This window comes from Hippopotamus amphibius, chromosome 10 (assembly GCF_030028045.1).
Source record: "Hippopotamus amphibius kiboko isolate mHipAmp2 chromosome 10, mHipAmp2.hap2, whole genome shotgun sequence".
NCBI classification, from domain to species: Eukaryota; Metazoa; Chordata; class Mammalia; order Artiodactyla; family Hippopotamidae; genus Hippopotamus; species Hippopotamus amphibius.
This window is the reverse complement of record NC_080195.1, coordinates 68,789,993-68,812,972: the sequence shown is the minus strand read 5'-3', so window position 1 is coordinate 68,812,972 and position 22,980 is coordinate 68,789,993. Positions and strand designations below refer to the sequence as shown.

General features: G+C 34.1%; 1 protein-coding gene across 8 annotated transcripts in view; it reads right to left on the bottom strand.

Moving 5' to 3' along the window:
- The window catches only part of SENP7 (SUMO specific peptidase 7), a 171,905-nt gene that overhangs the window by 36,977 nt on the left and 111,948 nt on the right, over positions 1–22,980 (bottom strand). For 7 of the 8 annotated variants that reach the window (XM_057696791.1, XM_057696789.1, XM_057696792.1 and 4 more), the window contains 5 exons: positions 18,225–18,340; positions 7,346–7,527; positions 5,528–5,867; positions 4,542–4,699; positions 1,863–2,009 (listed from right to left, as the gene is read on the bottom strand). In XM_057696791.1, the coding sequence (XP_057552774.1) occupies positions 1,863–2,009; positions 4,542–4,699; positions 5,528–5,867; positions 7,346–7,527; positions 18,225–18,340 (943 nt within the window). Of the gene's footprint in view, positions 1–1,862; positions 2,010–4,541; positions 4,700–5,527; positions 5,868–7,345; positions 7,528–18,216; positions 18,341–22,980 lie in introns of those variants that run through there. The other variant, XM_057696796.1, reaches the window with a different exon arrangement.

The following is a 22,980-nucleotide window of genomic DNA, read 5'->3' as shown; positions in this document are numbered from 1 at the left end:
GTGCTGTATTATTTGTAATAGCAAAATTCTGGGACAACTGAAATGTCCAATGGTCAGGAATTATGGACAATCCAAATATTTCAAACTAGGTACATGAATTACATTAATTTAATATGATTACAGTCAGTTACAAAACAGTATGCATAATGTTATATACTTTGGTTTTAAATATATATGTATCTAATATGAAGAATGTGGAATGATATATACACTGCAAAGTTAATGGTAATTGTCTCTGGATAAGCAAGATTACAGGTGTTCTTTAAATTGTTCCTTTACTCTTCTGTAGTTTTTTGTTTGGTTTTGATTTTTGCTCATAATAAGTCCACTGACCATATAATAGCGTAATTAATTCATTGCTGAATATTTATATTAAATGCCCTCCACCCCAGCCAATCAGTTATTGTCACATATTTAGGTTACCCAACTTTTTGTCATTACAAAGAACAGAAAAAAACTGGTTAAACCTAAATTTAAAATGAAAAAGCTATAAAATAGGGGGGAAATTGTGAAAAGTGAACAAAATTCCTTAAAGAAAATAACTGTAAAATCACCCTGGGCATAATAAAATTATCAATATTTGAAAACTAGTGATGAGAATATTCATTTTAAACAGAATAAATGTGTGGTGTGGTGCTTTCATTCAAAGCAATTTTAACTATATCACAAGCTACCGTTATTGGTACTTCCCACAATTGTACATGTTTACTCTACTGGGATTAGTTAGGTCTTCCCCCTGCATGGTCAGCAAGTAAACATCTACTCTGTGTCTTAAATCATATGCTGTCCTCTCTATGAAGGCCCTGATTCCTCCAGATAGATATAGGTACTCATTCCCATACATACACCTCTTGTACACATTTTCATTGTACATTTTACTATAATGTAAATAACTATATTTCTGTCTATTTCATTAGACTACAAGCTCCTTGAAAGCAGAGATCATGTCTTACCATTTTTATATTCCCTGCCCTATCCATAACAGAGTGAAATATTAATAAAACTTCTAGGAAAATACCTGAGTTATAATCTGACATAGCCAATTCAATTCAACTAATGTATATAAGTGCCTATTTAGGTTTGAGCCATTTATGTAAAGTATAAAGGGGAGTAAAAGCATGGCTCTTCATCACAATACATTTAAAGGCTAATGCAGAGGTTTAGGTAAGAATACAAACAAAAACACACAGAACAAATCTTACAACAGATGTACAAACAAAGTGCTGTAAGTACACAGTAAAAGGAGAAGTTAATTCTGGCTAGGAAGGAGAAATCAGGAAAGGTTTCCTGCAACAGGAAGTATTTCAAATAAGTCTTCAAAGATTTTAACAGGCAGAAAAATAGTGAGAAAATATAAAGAACTGAATAAAATCCAGTATGGCTTTCATATACAAAATGTGAGGAGTTAATACTGAGAAAAAGTGGAAAAATAGAATAGGAACTATTCCTGGAGATTCTTAAATAACAAGTTTAGGAATTTGGAGAACTCAGTTTACAACAATTTAAACCAGAAAAATGAGATTTCTTTTTTTTGCTATTAACTATACCCTAAAGAAAAATTTACCACCGAGTAAGTTTTAAAGCCCAAAAAATATCATTGCTACATATGATTTTTTTCATATATAATCTTCCTTAGAGTAGTCAGATTAGAGATATGATTTTAGGGTACTCCTCTGTGGTTTCAAGATTTCACAATTAAAGACATGTTTCAAAACAGGTATAATGACATATTCAAAATGTCCTATATAAAATTAATCTCAATTCTATTTTCATTTGCACTAAAAAAAAGAGAAGACAATCTGAAAATGCCTTGTCCAAAAAAGCAAAACTAAAAAAAAAAAAAACGAAAGAAATTTACTTACTGTAACACAACCTTTAGAAGCTCCTTTTATTTTACCAATATAAACAGAAGTAAATATAAAATCCAGTTGTAGATCCGTTTCATTACTAGGTACAACACAGGAAATGTTTTCCATGACAGGATTATACGGACATAATTCAGATGAAGCCTAACAAGGAAAAAAATATAAAATGCATATAAACCTAAGTATTATATAAATGCTGACAGCAATTTTCAAAGTCAAATACTTTTTTATATTACTATTAATGAATTTGTGAAGGATTTTACATTGTTCTTACAGTGAAGAAAGAGTTATCTAGATTTTTTTCTTAAAAAGCATGATTTACTTTGAAAAAATTACTCTAAATAGTTGAATCCTAAATTAATTCCAGAGGCCTAAATTTCAGAAATACATCCACTGTATCAAATCTATGATTTCAAATTCAGTATTCTCTAATAGGCTTTATTCATTTTTAATTCAACAGAAATAAATTAAGATTTACATAATGTTTAGTTTAAAATGAGTTTGTAAATATATTATCTCTTTTAATCACCACAACCACCCCATGGGGCAATTTTTTTTTTATTTGTATTTCATAAATAGAGTTAATATATGTTTGTATTGGTTAAGTGACCTGCCCAAGTTAATGCAGTTAGTAAGAAGCAAAACTAAGACAAATTCAGGTTTCTCTCTCCCAATCAAGGGTTATTTCAAGCCCATAAAATTGCTTTCATAAACCAAGATGATGTTCTTAGCTATTTCACTTTTAGAGAGCAATGAAGGAATGTAAGTGCCTAAGAACCATCTGTTACGTGAAATCTATATACTTTACTACATGCAGTATGTCTGAGGACAACCAACCAGGTGCCTAAAATCTCAAAAATCATACCACTTCTGCTCAAAAAATTTACAACTCTGCTTTTAAATTACAATAGACTACCTGGCAGTATCAGCAGCAGCAATTTCCCACCATCTCTTCTGAGTTTTACAGGGCTTTCAGATGACTTTTTCAACTCCACATTTGCCTAGCTGTTGCACATTATCCCTCTTTAACCTTAACATCACTAAAAACCAAATAAATGACTATTAGAGCAATTATGCATGTGTACTCACCCTCCTCCTACCTCTAGAAAATGTGATTAATCCTCACCTGAAACATGCACATTACTCATTATTTTTAACCCAGTGCACAATGTCATTTATCTGCTTAATAGAATTTATCATTCTCAGCTTTTATTCCTTACTATACTCTTCTTATCCCCTAAATTAAAAAGGGGGGATCTAATCAACTACAGATGGTTCTAATCAGTCAAATAACTGTGCCTGTGTGTGTTTTAAGTGATAAAATGAGAAGATGGATTACAAAGAATTCTTTATTGGGCCTCACGTTTGGTAAAGACTGCCTCTTAAAAATGGCCAATCTATGTTTCTCATAACTTCATTTAAAATTGGAAACAAGGGAGAGTGTGGAGGTGTACTCTGCCTTATAGATCTTGGTAAACCTCTACATTATTGCTGCTTGGCTGTGATCATATGTTGTCAGTTCTACAAGAGATGTCACTTTCCTTGAACATGATCATTTCATACTGTATTGTCAATTTACATGCTGCCAAGGGAACTGTAATTCATTTAGAATTTTTAACTCATTATCAACACTGTTTTAATTACAAATACAACTAAGCCATCAAGTATGCTACTGGCCCAACTGGGCAACAATGGTTACACTTTAACAAGAACACAACTGCTGAGGTGATCTCTGTAAGGAGTACCAAATGCAACGGAAATGCCCATCAGACTGTTTTCATAGAACTGACCAAATTCTTCACCTACACTCTACAGAATAACAGCCTCTGACATTATTCAAAAACAACCAACAGAAGTTAACCATAATTCTGCACTGGTGGTCGCTGATAATCACTTCTTTAAAATAGGATAATCAGAAGCTGATAATATGAATCAATACGGATAACAAAGAACTTGAACCTCACTTTAGAGCTAAACTCTTCTAAGATGTATGTCAAAAACACCACTGGCTGATATTAAACCTACAGACACTTCCACTTATTATTTTCTGTAAGAAAGAAGAGACAAAGGACTTACCGAACTGATAGGTTTGTGACACTCTTCTAAATGCTTTCATATGTTGTTTCATTTAATACTCAAAACAATCTTGTGAAGTAGGTGTTAGTATCCTCATTTAGTATATAAGGAAACTCAGGCTTAAAGAAGTTAAGGGACTTGCCCAAATGGCAGAGACAGGATTTGAATATAGGTCTGTACATCCTGAGAAGTCAAGTTCTTTCCCCTATATCATGCTGCCTTAACAGCATGTGAGGAAAAGGAATAATTCCAAGTAGCCATTGTACTGTAAGACCAGACAAATACTGGAAACTGTTTAATTCTAGGAAATGTTTTGATAAAGTACTTAAATGTCCAATGAGAACCATAAAAAAAGAATATTCAAGTCAGAATATTTAGACTTAAAAAATATAAAATACCAGTAGAAAAATGGTATTAAGCCTTTCACTTTAAAATAAAGACAACTACATATTTCCCTCAAACTAATATGAAAGTTGTCTCAAAATTCAAACTGAGAAAATTTGTAATTTTTATATAATATTCTGCTTGATGAAATAAAAAATAGCCATTAGCCAATAGTGTATATTTCACTGTTAATCTGTGAGAAGAGAGATAAATTACCTGTACAGATTCACATGTAATCAATGGTAGTTCTGACACTGCTGGCTCAGAAGTACTCTCACTTTCATTAGAGATGGCATGATCTTGCTTAGGTTGTAATTTAAGAATTTCTGAACTTTTATGTTCAACAGGTCCTTCTTCATCACTGGAAACAACAACTAAAAAGGAAAAATGTATTTTTTAAATATGTCACAATAATTACATATAAAAAGAGAACTTTGTAATTCATGCAATTTATCTTTCATAATCCCACTGAACTGAATCATCTAACTTTATTCAATTTAGAAACTGGCCTATCATTCATTATCTGATTTACACTGGTTGCATACAATGTTTCCACATCAGTGCTATTATTTAGCAGTTACCTGCAACCTTACCTTCCAGAGGACGAAGATATTTAAAAATGGATAAAGCCATGAGAACTTAGGACCAAATTCTAGTTCTAATAATGTATTATGCCATCACTCTAAACTGTGCTTTAAATCCTGCTACATTAGTCGCTTCTAAGAGGGGGAAATGGATGGCTAGGGAAAGATGTGGGAGACTAGTCACTGGATATCCTTTAGAATTTTTTTTGTACCATGGGACTGCATCAAATACTTGAAAATTAAAATCAAAATTAATTAAATCAAAATTAATGACCACAATTATATAGCACTTAAACTCTCTGTAATTTAGCTTAATCAACCAAAATGACAATAATAGTCCTTACAAAATATTATAAAAAAACTACTGATGAGATTACAGTACATTAATCTAAAAAAATTAATTCTGCTTCCAAGTACTCCATTCCTTACCTAAATCAATATTACAAAATGCATGAAGGAAGTCCCAAAACCCCAAGTCTTTTTTTCCTAAAGTTAATATATTCCACAATGATTTAATAAATAACTTCTTGCCTTGGCAAAATTTGTTTGAGAGGAGAAATGAAACAACTAAGTAGAGGTGAGAAAATTAATAGCCTTTATTATCTTCATGTTACTTACTTGGTTCAGTGGAGACAAATGATTGGTTCCCTTCACTGTGCTCATTTAAAACGAGTTTTTCTATTGTGCTCAATTCATTCTCATCCTTCTCAACCAGAGTAGAATTCCCCACAGTATCAGTGGGAATAGAGCTCTCAAAAGTTTCAGTGGTTGAACATTCACAGCTGATTTGGGGAGCAGCACTCAAAGTCAACTCCTGACTACAAAGTGAGGATAATTTAGTAAAATCACTTTCTATAGGTTCAATTGTAATTTCTTCAAGCAGTTTTGGGTCCTCATGATAGTTTTCACTTGACTCTTCCAACTCAGTGGATACTGCTGGGTCATTTTCTTGTTCTTTCTGAACATAAATAAATGCATACAAAGATTAGCATCTTTCAAATCTGGCTAACAGAATTTTTTTAAGTTTAAATTCCTAAAGAAGAATATAAAAGTAAAAATATTATATCATTTCTAAAACTATAGGGATAGAAAACTACTCAATTATACTATATTACTCTTGCCAGGGTCTCTCAAGTATAAAGATACAGAGTTTGAAAAAAAAAAAATAAGAAAATGTCAAAAGGGGAAAAAAAAAAGATATAGAGTTCAGTCTGTCCAATCAGATGCCTAAACATTTTTTAAAAGGATAGGAAGGGGAACTCCCATATTTACAAGTTGTTCAAAGGTCTCCCACAATCTAGTCAATTTTAAATGAGAGGAATTTTCTTTACAGTTTTATTTTGCAAAAGAAGCCATTTGACATCACGTGACTTTAGTAACAAAAGCAAAAAAATTAAAAACTTAAGAGGATAATGATATGAAAAATTATCAAATCAAGCACTGCCTTCACATCTCCCCTACTGTATAAATCTAAATCATGTTTATAACCCAAAGGCACTGCAAAGTTCTGAAATGCCTTGTGAATCAAAGGACTCAAAAGGCTGTCTCCTCACAGTTTTATTGTTAACTGCATACTAAATCTTTGCAAACAGGCAATGCATGCCTTAATGTATGTATGGTAATTCTCTACAACAAACTCCCTAAACTCTGGAAAAAGAGAAGTCTATAGAAATTGGAAGTAAATTACTTCTGATAAAATAAGACTGGTAATAATTTCACAGAGCAAATGAAAAAGCAATTGACTGGACAGTATGAACAGTATTTGGTTAAAATAGAGGGGAAAAAAAGGAAACAGGTCTGAAGGATATACATCAAACTACTAAGTAAGGGCTGGTATCAGAGGAGAAAACTTTAAACTTTTTTACTTGTTCATAATACAGTCAGCCCCCTGTATGTACGGGTTCCACAAACCATGGGTTCCACCAACTGCAAATGGAAAATATTTCCAAAAAAATAATTTCAGAAATTTACAAAAGGCAAAACTTGACTTTGCTGTGCAGAGGCAACTATTTATATAGCATTTACATTGTATTTATAGCCATGTACATAGCATTGACATTGTATTAGTTATTATAAGTAATCTACAGATGATTTAAAATATACAGGAAGATGTAGATGATATGCAAATATTACAGTGTTTTATATAAGGGATTTAGGCATCTATGGATTTTGGTATGTGCAGGGTCCTGGAACCAATACACTGTAGATACTGAGTGATGACTGTATTGGAAATTTGTTTCCATAACTGTATTACTGCAAAAGAAAGCTGCATTGAAGTATTTTTTAAAAAATAAGCAGAATCAAAAAAATAGGCAATGAAAAGAAAGAAATCTGATGATAACAGTAGAAAGCCAGCAGAACATTATTTGGCCACAGTCAATCCATTTTTATCATAGCACAAATTATTTCACATGACATGTAAATACCTCTACTTACTGTCTGTTCTGCTGACTTATACAAAGAAGTAGGATAATGAGAATCAGGTATATTACTTCTAAGCTTTTTCTTTCTCTTCCTGGAAATCAGAGTGGGTTCCATTTTTGAATCAGAACATGTATCATCCTTGTTTCTGCTCCCCTCTTCAAGATGATCACAACCTCTACTTCCACTACTGAGGTCTTAAAAAACAAGAGAGACATAAATATGGCCAAAAAGTACAGAAAGAATCCCCTTTAGAAGAGCTCAAAGAAAATCGTCAAAATTGCTATACTACTTTTGAAGCTAGTTTTTTTACAGTCTGCTGTTAAATTCTCATACTGACATGGATGAACATAAAGACATATTCCATTTTAAACTGCATACACAAAACAAATGTTCACTGTACAAAAAATATGAGATAAAGGAAATATATTAAAAGGTAGTGTTTTCAGGACTTCCCTGGTAGTCCAGTGGCTAAGACTCCATCCTCCCAATGCAGGCGGTCCAGGTTTGATGCCTGGTCAGGGAACTAGTCCCATATGCTGCAACTAAGAGTTCACATGCCAAAACTAAGGATGCTGCATGCTGCAATGAAGATCCCACGTGCTACAACTAACACCCGGAGCAGCCAAATAACTAAACAAATATAATAAATGAATACAATCAATCAATCAATGGTAGTATTCTTTAGTTACCAAAGCAAAGCAACCAAACCATGTTTTTCCTTTTGCTGTAACTGCATTTTACTATGATACAAAAAGAAAGTCTTAATAAAATTTTAAAAATTAGTGTCTTAAAATGTTTTTTAAATTCACTGTGATTTTAGAACTTACAATTAATTTAGAAATTACAACTAATCTAGCAATTAGTTGTCTTTTTTTTATTATTATTTTTTAATGTATGTTTAATTTATTAATTTTTGTATTTCTGGCTGTGTCGGGTCTTGATTGCAACACGCAGGATCTTTGTTGCAGCACACAGGCTTCTCTCTAGTTGTGGTGCGCAGGCTTCTCTCTAGTTGTGATATGTGGGTTTTCTCTTCTCCAGTTGTGGCATGCAGGCTCCAGGACATGCAGGCTCCAGAGTGCATGGGCTCTGTGCACATGGGCTCTCCAGTTGAGGTGCACAGGCTCAGCAGTTGTGGCATGTGGGCTTAGTTGCCCCATGGCATGTGGGATCTTAGTTCCCCAACCAGGGATTGAATCCACATCCCCTGCATTGCAGGATGGATTCTTTACCACTGGACCACCAAGGAAATCCCTAGTTGTCTTTTTTAAATGTAAGTTTTATATATATACATTTTTTTTAACGAAAAGGGACAGAAAGAGTAGAGTATTGATCACTGCTCTTTTAAAAGGAGCCAAAATACCTTTCCTCAGCAGGTGACTGTGATAAAGAATCATTCATAAGGCTATCGATTTCTTTCACAGATTATTTCTTTTTTAAAAAAATCAAGACCCTATAATTTTAAATCTCCAATAAATCTATTACCCTACAGAAAAGGAAGTACTCCCTTTTTTAAGTCAACAAAGCACTATTTTGAAACCCATATCAAGTATTACCAAACATGCTTAGTATTTCAGTTATCAAATATATGTGTTGTACAAAAATACCTGCCAAAAGGTTCTACCTAACTGAGGTTATCCTAATTAATGAAGGTTATCCTGAATTATTCTGCTTTCTGAATCTATACCACACATGTACCAACTCAGAGTTCACACAATGCAAGTCCCAAAGCAGCTTCCTTGAACTCATAATTTAAAATCCATGTAACACTAACTGGCCTGACTTCTCCACTCACTCAAAGTTCTTCAACATTACACACCTTCTCTTCAAACTATTCTTGCTCTTACTCTAGCTTTATAAACATCTAATGACTAACATTCACAATATCTCTTAGTCATTGCTTAAAAGGCAGGCATGGAGACAACACTGAGCAAAAACTCCAAGACTGTCAACAGTCTTCCAATTTCCAAAGACAACACTCTTAACTTCCTCCCCCAGGAAAATAAACTACCCCCAAATTATCAACACAGTGTTTTGAAAAGCACAATAGATTTTATTTGTAATTCTGTTAACTGTAAAGGTAGTCAAATATAGTTTCTACATATAAATACTGTTATCAACTTATAATTTCTAAACATAAATGCTATGGCAAAAAAAACTGAAGAGGGGTTAGCTCAAGATGGTGGAATAGAAGAATGCAAGCTCACTCACTTTTTACAAAAACACCAAAATCACCACTAACTGCTGAACAGCCATCAACCAAAAAAAATGCTGGAACCTACCAAAAAAGGATACCCTACATCCAAAGACAAAGAGGAGGCCACAGCAAGATGGTAGGAGGGGCACAATCGTGATAAACTCAAATCCCATACTCACCAGGTGGGCAACCCACAAAGTGGAAAACAATCATACCACAGAAGTTATCCCACAGGAGTGAAAGTTCTTAGCCCCACATCAGGTATCCCAGCCTGGGGGTCCAACAACAGAAGGGGGAGTCCCCAGAGAATCTAACTTTGAAGGCTGGTGGGGTTTAATCAAAGGACTCCCAAGGAATGGAGGAAACAGAGACTCCACTCTTGAAGGGCACACACAAAGTCTTGTGCACACCAGGACCCAGGGGAAAAAAAAACAGTAATCCCATAAGAGACTGGGCCAGACCTATCTGCTAGTATTGAAGGGTCTCCTGCAGAGGTGGGAGGCAGCTAGGGCTCACTGTAGGGAAAAGGACAGTGGTACCCACAATTCTGGGAAGTACCCATTGGTGTGAGCCCTCCCAGAAGCCACCATTAACCCCACCAAAGAGCCTGCAGGCTCCAGTGCTGAGTCACCTCAGGCCAAACAACCAATAGGGTAGGAACACAGCCCCACCCATCAGCAGACAAGGAGATTAAAGTTTTACTGAGCATGGCCCTGCCCTCCAGAGGGATAAGACGCACCTCCACCCACCACCAGTCCCTCCCATCAGGAAGCATGCACAAGCCTCTTAAATAGCCTCACCCACAAGAGGGCAGACAGCAGAAGCAAGAAGAACTACAATCCTGAAGCCTACAGAACGAAATCCACAATCACAGAAAAGTGGGCAAAATGAAATGGCAAAGGTATATATCCCAGATGGAGGAACAAGATAAAACCCCAGATAAACAACAAACTGAAGTGGAGATAGGCAACCTTCCAGAAAAAGAATTCAGAATAATGATAGTGAAGATGATCCAGGATCTCAGAAAAAAGAATGGAGCCAAGTATCGAGAAGATGCAAGAAATGTTTAACAAAGACCTAGAAGAACTAAAGAACAAACAAAGAGATGAATAATACAATAATTGAAATGAAAAATAAATGAGAAGGAATCAATAGAAGAATAACTGAGGCAGAAGAACGGATAAGTAACCTGGAAGACAGAATGGTGGAACTCACAGCCACAGAACAGAATAAAGAAAAAAGAATGAAAAAAATGAAGACAGCCTAAGAGACCTCATTAATGTCCCTAATGGGACAACATTAAATGCACCAACATTTACATTATAGTAGTCCCAGCAGGAGAAGAGAGAGAGAAAGAACATGAGAAAATATTTGAAGAGATAATTGCTGAAAACTTCCCTAACATGAGAAAGGAAACAGTCACCCAAGTCCAGAAAGCACAGAGAGTCCCAGGCAGGATAAATCCATGGAGAAACATACTGAGACACACAGTAATCAAACTGACAAAAATTAGACACAAAGAAAAAAATATTAAAAGCAACAAGGGAAAAATGACAAATAATATACAAGGGAACTCCTATAAGGTTATCAGCTGATTTTTCAGCAGAAACTCTACAGGCCAGAAGGGATATATTAAAAGTGATGAAAGGGAAGAACCTACAACCAAGAATACTCCACCCAGCAATGTTCTCATTCAAAAATTTCACAGACAAGCAAAAGCTAAGACAGTTCAGCATCATGAGACCAGCTTTGCAACAAATGCTAAAGAAATTTCTCTAGGTGGGAAAGAGACTAGAAACTATGATACACACACACACACATGCACACACACATACAGAGGAAAAGAAAAAGAAAGAGAAAAAGAAAAGGCAACCCAAACACAATACTAAAGATGGTCATCAAACCACAGGAGAAGAGAACAAGAGAGGAAGAGAAGAAAAAAGACCTACAAAAACAAACCCCAAACAATTAAGAAAATGGCAATAGGAACTTAAATATTGATGATTACCTTAAATGTAAATGGATTAAATGCTCCAACCAAAAGACACAGACTGGTTGAATGGATATAAAAGCAAGACCCATATATATGCTGTCTACAAAAGACCCACTTCAGACCTAGGTACACATATAGACTGAAAGTGAGGGAAGGGAAAAAGGTATTCCATGCAAATGGAGATCAAAAGAAAGTTGGAGTAGCAATACTCATATCAGACAAAGTAGACTTTAAAATAAAGACTGTTATAAAAGACAAAGAAGGACACTACATAATGATCAATGGATCAAAGAAGATATAACAATTATAAATATATATGCACCCAACATAGGAGCACCTCAATATATAAGGCAAATACTAACAGCCATAAAGGGAGAAATCTACAGTAACACAATAATAGTGGGGGACTTTAACACCCCACTTTCAACAAAGGACAGATTATCCAGATAGAAAATCAATAAGGAAACACAGGCCTTAAATGACACATTAGACCAGATGGACTTAACTGATATTTATACAGCATTCCGTCCAAAAGCAGCAGAATACACATATTCTCATGCACACATGGAATGTTCTCCAAGACTGACCACATGCTGGGCCACAAAAAGAGCCTCAGTAAACTTAAGAAAACTGAAATCATATCAAGCATCTTTTCCAACCACAACACTATGAGATCAGAAATAAATTACAAAAAAAAAAAAAAAACTGTAAAAAAAACAAACACATGGAGGCTAAACAATATGCTACTAAACAACCAATGGATCACTGAAAAAAAATCAAAGAGGAAATCAAAAAATACCTAGAGACAAATGAAAACAAAAGCACAATGATCCAAAACCTATGGGATGCAGCAAAGGCAGTTCTAAGTGGGAAGTTTACAACAATACAATCTTACCTCAGGAAATAAGAAAAATTGCAAATAAACAACCTAACTTTACAGCTAAAGCAACTAGAGAAAGAAAAGCAAGCAAAACCTAAAGTTAGTAGAAGGAAAGAAATCATAAAGACCAGAGCAGAAATAGGTGAGATAGAGACAATGAAAACAATAGCAAAGATCAATGAAACTCAAAGCTGGTTCCTGGAAAAGATAAACAAAGTTAATAAACCTTTAGCCAGACTCATCAAGAATAAAAGGGAGAGGACTCAAGTCAATAAAATTAGAAAAGGAGACGTTACAATGGACACACAGAAATACAAAGGATCATAAGAAACTAATACAAGCCAATAAAATGGACAAATTCTTAGAAAGGTACAATCTCCCAAGACTGAAGCAGGAAGAAATAGAAAATAAGAACAGACCAATCATAAGTAATGAAATTCAAACTGTGATTAAAAACTCCCAACAAACAAAAGTCAGGATCAGATGGCTTCACATGTAAATTCTATCAAACATTTAGAGAAGAGCTAACATCTATCCTTCTGAAATTGTTCCAAAAAACTGCAGAGGAAGGAAAATCCCAAACTCATTCTGTGAGGCCATCATCACCCTGATATCAAAACCATAAAAAGATAACACACACACACACACACACAAAGAGAAAGAAAATTACAGGCCAATATCACTGACAACACAGACACAAAAATCCTCAATGAAAGACTAGCAATCTGAATCCAACAATACATTAAAAGGATCATACACCATGACCAAGTGAGATTTATCCCAAGGATGCAAGGATTTTTCAATATCTGCAAATCAATCAATGTGACAGACCACATCAACAAATTGAGGAACAAAAACCATATGATCATCTCAAAAGATACAGAAAAAGCTTTTGACAAAATTCAGCACCCATTTATGATAAAAACTCTCCAGAAAGTGGGCATAGAGGGAACCTACCTCAACATAATAAAGGCCGTATACAACAAACCTAAAACTAACATCATACTCAATGGTGAAAAACTAAAAGCATTTCCTCAAAGATCAGGAACAGGACAAGGATGTCCATTCTCACCACTTTTATTCAACATAGTTTTGGAAGTCCTAGCTACGGCAATCAAAGAAGAAAAAGGAATAAAAGGAATCCAAGTTGGAAAAGCAGTTAAATTGTCACTGTTTGCAAATGATATGATACTATACATAGAAAATCGTAAAGATGCTACCAGAAAACTACAAGAGCTCATCAATTAATTTGGTAAAGTTGCAGGTTACAAAATTAATACACAGAAATCTGTTGCATTTCTATACACTAACAACAAAAGATCAGAAAGAGAAATTCAAGAAACAATCCCATTTACCACTGCATCAAAAAGAATAAAATATCTATGAATAAACCTACCTAAGGAGACAAAAGACCTGTACTCCAAAAAGACCTGTACTGATGAAAGAAATCCAAGGTGAAACAAACAGATGAAAAGATATACCATGTTCTTGGATTGGAAGAATCAATATTGTGAAAATGATTATACTACCCAACGCAATCTACAGATTCAACGCAATCCCTATCAAATTATCAATGGCATTTTTCACAGAACTAGAACAAAAAATCTTAAAATTTCTATGGAGACACAAAAGACCCAGAATAGCCAAAGCAATCTTGAGAAAGAAAAATGGAGCTGGAGGAATCGGGTTCCCTGACTTCATACTATACTACAAAGCTATACTCATCAAAACAGTATGGTACTGGCACAAAAATAAGACATATAGATTAATGGAACAAGATACAAAGCTCAGAAGTAAATCCACGCACCTATGGTCTATGACAAAGGAGGCAAGACTATACAATGGAGGAAAGACAGTCTCTTCAATAAATGGTGCTAGGAAAACTGGACAGCTACATGTAAAAAAAAATGAAATTTGAAAATTCTTTAATAACATACACAAAAATAAGCTCAAAATGGATTAATGACCTAAATGTGAGACTGGACACTATAAAACTCTTAGAGGAAACCATAGACAGAACACTCTCTGACATAAATTGCTGCAATATTTTTTTTGATCTGTCTCCCAGAGAAATGGAAATAAAAACAAAACTAAACAAATGAGACCTAATTAAACTCAAAAGTTTTTGCACAGCAAAGGAAACCATAAAAAAAAATGAAAAGACAACCAACAAAATGGGAGAAAAATATTTGCAAATGATGTGACTGATAAGGGATTAATCTCCAAAATTTACAAACAGCTCATGTGGTTTAATATCATCAAAACATCCCAACCAAACAATGGGCAGAACACCTAAATAGAAATTTCTCTGAAGGAAATATACAGATGGGCAAGAAACACATGAAAAGATGTTCAACACTGCTGATTATGAGAGAAATGCAAATCAAAACTACAATGAGATATTACCTCACACCAGGCAGAATGGCTATCATAAAAAAATCCACAAACAATAAATGCTGGAAGGACTTCCCTGGTGGTGCAGTGGTTAAGAATCTGCCTGCCAATGCAGATGACATGGGTTCGAGCCCTGGTGTGGGAAGATCCCACGTGCCATGGAGCAGCTAAGCCCATGCACCACAACTACTGAGCCTGCACTCTAGAGCCCATGAGCCACAATTAAGCCCACACGCCGCAACTACTGAAGCCTGTGCACCTAGAGCCTGTGCCCCACAAGAGAAGCCACTGCAATGAGAAGCCTGCACACCTCAACAAAGAGTAGCCCTCGCTCACTGCAACTATAGAAAGCCCACATGCAGCAATGAAGACCCAATGCAGCCAGTAAATAAATAAAAATAATTAATTTAAAATTTAAAAAAACAAGTGCTGGAGAGGGTGTGGAGAGAAGGGAACCCTCCTACCCAGCTGGTGGGGATGTAAATTGGTGCAGCCACTATGGAGATTCCTTAAGAAATTAAAAACAGAGCAACATATGATCCTGCAATCCCATTCCTGGGCATATATCCAGAATAAAACACAGTCCCAAAGGATACATGCACCCCAATGTGCATTGCAGCACTGTTTACAATAGCCAGAACATGGAAGCAATCTAAATGTCCATTGACAGAAGAATGGATAAAGAAGATGTGGTACACACATACAATGGAATATTAGCCATCAAAAAGAATGAAATAATGCCATTCACAGCAACATGGATGGACCTAGTGACTGTCACATTGAATGAAGTAAGTCAGACAGAAAAAAAGAGAAATATCATATGATATGGCTTATATGCAGAATCTAAAAAAAAATGATACAAATGAACTTAACTTACAAAACAGAAACTGACTCACAGATTTAGCGAATGAACTTACGGTTACTGATGGGAAGGGTGGGGGTGAGGGGGATAGTTAGGGAGTTTGGGATTGACATGTACACACTGCTATATTTAAAATGGATAACCAACAAGGACCTACTGTATAGCACAAGGAACTCTCCTCAATATTCTGTAACAACCTAATTGGGAAAAGAATTTGAAAAAGAATAGATACATGTATATGTATAACTGAATCACTTTGTCGTACACCTGAAACTAACACAACGTTGTTAATCAACTATACTCCAATATAAAATAAAAAGTTAAAAAAAAAACTGATGAAAGAAATAGGGCTTGAAAAAAACTATTATACAAGAGTTTTCCTTCTAACAGTTTACTAATTCACATCAGCCAAGGGAAACAAGAATAAATTTATTAGCTAGAGCTAGATACTGTAAAAACAAGACCCTACCTGATAATAAACACAATTTAACTTGCAAATAGTACTAGCATACAAAATTAAAGAGGTGACAAATTCCTATCGACAAAAGAATGTTAAATATTTCCAATGTATTATATTCATAAAAGCAAATTCTACAAGGCAAACAATGTACTACAAAAGAAAGGTACACCTAGTGTGGAGAATATAGTCAATAACTATGTAATATCTTTGTATGTTGACAAATCATAACTAGAGTTATCATGGTGATCACTTTGAAATGTATAGAAATAGTGAGTCACCGTGTTGTATAATGGGAACTAACATAGTGTTGTAGGTCAATTCAATAACAAACTCAGAAAAAGAGATTAGATTTGTGGTTATCAGAGGCAGAGGGCAGGCAGAACTGAATGAAGGCAGTCAACATGTACAAACTTCCTGTTATAAGATAAATAAGTTCTAGGGTTGTAATATATAACATGATAAATATAATTAACACTGCTATATGTTATATATGAAAGTTATTAGGAGGGTAAATCCTAAGAGTTCTCATCACAAGGAAAAATTTTTTCTATTCCTTTAATTCTGTATCTATATGACAAGATGGATGTTCACTAAATTCCCTATGATAATCATTTCATGATGTAGGTCAAATCATTATGCAGTACACCTTAAACTTATACAGTGCTGTCTGTCAATTATATCTCAAAAAAAACTGGAAGAAAAAAACTTTAATGGTATACCTGGGGTTTAATTCAGAACTCCCATTAATTTATGGGCTTATGTTAAACAATTAGTATTAGACACAATTATCTAAAGGATGGAAATATGGTGAATTTCAATAAAGTTTCAATAGCTAATTTTCTTAAAAACATTTTACCTAAGAGGAGAACCTCCAGGGATACAAAGAAACTACAACGTGTTTCCTTTATCATGCATTCTTTTCTCTGCTGTAAGTCTAAAATTTCACTGTGACATTGAAAGAACACTGAAGGGCACAAATTAGAAAGCTTTTTATTTAACTATACCCAGGAGAGCAATGAAGGTTTACCAGTGTCTCGACAGTATCTGAATTGAGCCCCCCTGTACAAATATAAGCCCGCTTATATTTTTGTATTGTAATTAAAGATAATTATTTCTGGGAAAAAGGCAATGTGTGAAAAAAATAAATGTCTTTCATTATATGCAGACAGTACTTAGTGACCAATTGAAAGATTATGTCTACAGAGTCTTAATACTTTCTCTAGAGACTGCCCTCAAAAGATTTGCAGCTGGTTTCCTGTATACATCAAAGATATTAGTCTAGTTTCCTTTTAAGTTTTCCTCTTCTATGAAAATGACCATTTAAAATGTGAAAACAGCTGTGTTCCAAACAAAGAACCAAGAATTTTTACATAGTGTCATTAAAGGAACTCTTCTTGTGAATCATTTATAAAATCATTGAGAAAACAAAATACCTCAACTAGTTTGAAGCTATCCATAATCCAAGAGAGCCTTTAAGATGTTAGTTTCACATCTGACTAATGTATAAACTTGTTCTGGTGAAAATTTTTATAAATTATTTTAAAATCTTTATGAAAAGAGACAAAAAGGAAAAAAGAAGTCAATTCATTAACCCTGCAGGCAAGGAGGCCTATAATGAATTTTCATAAGTCTGGGATGTATTTACCTTTAAATTTGGGCTAATAGTGGCTTGTATTGGCATCTTCCTAGAGTTGAGAGAAATTCTAATGAATAAAGAATGTATTTCATAGTAGGAGGATAGACAGTGGGAAGCTAATAATAATCATCGTTAGCAGTAATATCAATTACTACACATATCCATGGAAACAACATTTAGAAACAGTCAAACTAATATTATAACTTTATAGTTATATTCCCAGCCCCAACAAAAAAAAATTTTTTTTAAAAAGAAAGAAGAGAAATAATATTTAATTGTAACTCCTGGATTTAGTAAATAAATCAAAAGATGTATACTACAGCATACAAATAGTAAATTTAGCAATTTTCTTTATGTTGCTAAAAAATCTCTCTCTACTTTCAAGTATAAATAAAATTAGTTAAAACAATATTCTTTAAAATGCAACTGACAGAATTCAAATCGCAGCAGTTTTCTAAGGTTCACAAACCTTTAGTCTGAGTATCAGACATTACAAGAGAAATGCCATCATCATCTCTTTGCTTTTCTTTAGTGTGTGCAGCCTGCTTTGCATAATCACTGTCTGTCTTACTTGGTCGTGAACTCCTGCAAAACAGAATAATATTATACTCAATTCTTCTACACACAAATGAATTTAGAAGCCAGCTGGCATATATTCAAGATAAAAATAACAGGTTACAAATAGAGTCCTATACAGCAGAGTAAGTGATCTGAACAGTAGAAAGAATATTAAACTATGACTTGAGAAATAAGTTCTCATTCCTGTTGCACCTTTAAATTCTGCATGTTTCTTTGGAGGGAAAAAACAAGATATGCACATCACAGAACTGTGCACATGCAAAATGAACCAAGAATAACACAAGTATTAAATACATCAAAGGGGTCTAAAAAGTAAAAATTCCATGACCACAAGTACATGATAAACACACTTACGTGTAATCAAAAAATAAGATAATTGTTAATATGTTTCAAGCATGGTTCACATATCAAAAGTTACGTACAAAATAAAGTCTAGAGTGTAGTAACAAACTTTATCTAAAGAGAAAATAATTTAAAATAGAAGCTACTAGTTAAATACATAAAATATAATATTGTGTGAAAAACAAGTTTTGGATGATGAGCATCATATCACTATTAATGAAAACATAATACAATAATAGTATGGGACTTCAATACCTCACCCCACTTTCAGTAATCATTAGATCATCCAGACTAAAAAAAAAAATCAAGAAGAAAACATTGGATTGAACCATAAACTTGACCAAATAGACCTAACATGTATTTATAAAACATGAACAGAGAACATTTTCCAGGATAAGTCACATGATAGGCCACTATGCAAGTCTTAGCAAATTTAAGAAGACTAAAATCTACAAAACATCTTTCCCAACTAAACAGTAAAAAAGGAGAAATCAATAACAGAAGGAAAGCTGAAAAATTCACAAATATATGGAGATTAAACGATATGCTACTGAAAACTAACTGGCCAAAGAAGAAATCAAAAGGAAGATCAAGAAATATCTTGAAACAAATGAAAACATAAGCACAAAATGTCAAAATTTATGAAAACTTCTATGAGGAAAGTTAATAACAATAAATATTTACATTAAAAAACAAGAAAGAGCTCCAATAAACCACCTCCCTTTACACCTCTTGGAACCAGAAAAAGAACAAATTAAGCCCAAAGTTACCAGAAGGAAAGAAACAACAAAGATCAGAGCAGAAATAAATAAAATAGAAATAAGAAAAACAACAGAAAAGATAAACAAAACTAAGAGCTAGTTTTTTGAAAAAATAAACAAAATTGACACACCTTTACCTAGATAAACCAAGAAAAAAAGACTTGAAAACACATCATCAAGAGACTACTGTGAATAATTATATGCCAACAATATGGATAACCTAAAAGCTGATTTTCTGGGGGTAAAAAAATCCTTTTAGCTAGACTAAGGAAAAAAAGAGAAGAAAGAGAAGACTTGTAAATAAAATCATTACAACTGATAGCACAGAAATACAAAGTATCATAAGAGACTACTGCAATTACACATCAACAAATCATATAACCTAGAAGAAATGGACAAATAAATAGAAACATACAACCTACCAAACTGAATCATGAAGAAAAATAAAATTTGAACAGATTACTAACAAGTGAGGAGACTGAATTAATAATCAAAAACCTCCCAACACTGGAACACCCAGGACCAAACGGTTTTACTGGTAATTCTATCCAACAATTAAAGAAGAATTAATGCCAGTCCTTCTAAAACGCTTCCAAAAATTTTAAGAGGAGGGAACACTTCTAAACTGATTTCACAAGGCCATCACTACACTAATACCAAAGACAGTTAAGGACACTACAGGAGAAGAAAACTATACACCAAATATCCCTGACACATAAAAGATGCAAAAATTATCATCAAGGTATTAGGAAACCAAATTCCACAATATATGTTAAAAGGATCACACACCACGATCAAGTGGGACTTATTCCAGAAATGCAAGAATGGTATGACAACCAAAAATCAATCAGTGTGATAAACCACATTAATAAGATGAAAGATAAAAATCACCTGATCCCTCACAAGATGAAGAAAAAGCATTTGACAAAATTCAACATCCTTTCATGAAAAAACCCTCAAAAACCTGGGTATAGAGGGAACACACCTCAACACTATAAAGTCCAATACCACAAACCCACAGCTAACATCATATTAAACAGTGAAACATTAAAAGCTCCACCTCTAAGATGAAGAACAAGGCAAGGGTGCCCACTCTCACCACTCTTATTCAACACAGTACTGGAAATCCTGGCTAGACAATTAGACAAAAAAACATAAATAAATAAATAAATAAGAGGCATTCAAAGCAGAAAGGAAAAAGTAAAATTGTCATTATTTGCAGATACGTTCTTAAAGAAAGAAAACCCTAAAAAAATCCAACAAAAAAACCGTGAGAACTAATAAATGAATTCACTAAAGTTGCAGGATACAACTAACAATGAACTATCTGAAAGAAAAGTTAAGAAAAAATCCCATTTACAACAACAGCAAAAATAATAAAATTATACTCAGGAATAAATATAACCCAGAAGGAGAAAAACCTGTACACTGAAAACTATCAGACACTGATGAAAGAAACTGAAGAAGACACAAATAAATGGAAAGATATTCTGTACTCACGGACTGGAAAAATTAATATTGTTAAAATGTTCATCCACCCAAAGCAACCTAAAGATTCAAAGCAATTCCTATCAACATTCCAATGGCCTTTTTCACAGAAAGAGAACAATCTTAAAATTGTATGGAACCACTAAAGGCCCCAAAGAAAAGCAAAGCCAGAGGCCTCACACTTCATGATTTCAAACTAAATGACAAAATCATAGTAATGAAAACAATACAGTATTGGCATAAAAACAGACATATAAATGAATAAAACAGAACAGAGAGCCAGAAATAAATCCATGCATAAATGGTCAACTCACGTATGGCAAAGAAACGAAGAATACACAATGGGAAAAGGACTGTCTCTTCAATAACTGATTCTGGGAAAACCTGACGGCCACATGCAAAAGATGAAACTGGACCAATATCTTGTTATCATAAACAAATACAACACAAAATAGATTAAATACTTAAATGTATGACCTGAAACCATAAAACTCCTAGGAAAAAGAAACATAAGAGTAAGTTCCTTCACAATGATTTTGGCAATGATTTTTTGGATTAAACACCAAAACAAAGGCAACAAAAGAAAATAAACAAGTGGGACCAAAAAGCTGCAGAGCAAAGCAAACTATCAACGAAATGAAAAGGCAACCTATGGAATAGGAGAAAATATTTGTAAATCATGTATCTGAAACAGGAGTTAATATCCAAAATATATAAAGAATTCATACAACTCAACTAAAAAATAAATAAAACAATCTCATTAAAAAATAAACAGAGAAACTGAACAGAAGTTTTTCCAAAGAAGAGTACAAACGACCAACAGGTACATGAAAAGGAGCTCAATATCCACTAATCATCAGTGAAATGTATATCAAAACTACAACAAGATATAATCTCACAAATGTGAGAATGGCTATTATCAAAAGATAAGAAGTGTTGGCAAGGATGTGGAGTGCTGTAGGAATGTAAATTAGTGTAGCCACTATGGAAAACAGTATGAAGTTTCCTCAAAAACTTAAAAATAGTACACATGATCCAGCAATTCCACTTCTGGGTATTTATCCTTAGGAAATAAAATCACTATCTCAAAAAGATATATGCACCCCCATGTTCACTGCTGTATTATTTGCAATAGCTGAGACACAGAAACAACATAAGTGTCCATCAATAGATGAATGGATAAAGAAAATGTGACACACACACACACATACATGATGGAATATTATTTAGTGATAAAAAAAGAAAGAAATCCTGCCACTTGTGACAACATGAATGAACCTTGAGGGCATTATGCTAAGTAAAATAAGACCGACAAAGGCAAATAGTGTATGATCTCACTTACATGTGGAATCTACATTTAAAAACAAACATACACCTTGATATAGACAACAGATTGGTGGTTGCCAGAGCCAGGGGCATGAAATTACTGAAGGTGGTAAAAACATACAATTTCCTTTCATAAGAGAAATAAGTCCTGGGGATGTAAGGTACAGCATAATGATCACAGATAACAACAGAGTATTGTATATTTGAAGGTGGCTAAGACAGTAATCTTAAAAGTTCTCATCAAAAGAAAAAAAACTGTAACTATGTGTGGTGATCGATGTTAACTAAACTTACTGTGTTAACCATTTTGCAACACATATGAGTGTGAGTCAAAAATTATCCACACTCATTATATTAAAACTTCTATTGGCCTCACTGTGTCATCAGCACTTTCTGTTCAAGGCTACTGTCTCCCCAGTCACTGCTGTGCAGGTGTGAACATGTTAAATCAGTTCATTTGTAACTGTGGTGCAGGCAAAAATAGATGCCCCACCTGTGATTTGAACGAAAGAAGAGCAGTGTGCAGTGATTTGTTTTTGGTGGTCTGAGGGTGTACCTGGTACTGTTATTTATTAAAGACTTTGTGCACAGTATGGAGAAGTGTTTTGTTGCAAAGAAGTGTGTATGAATGGATAGAGATGCTTATTGAAGAGCTGGAGCCTAAACTTCGAATTAAACGCAGAGGACTGTTATCCAAGGGCATTGTGATCTTGTATGACAATGCACGTC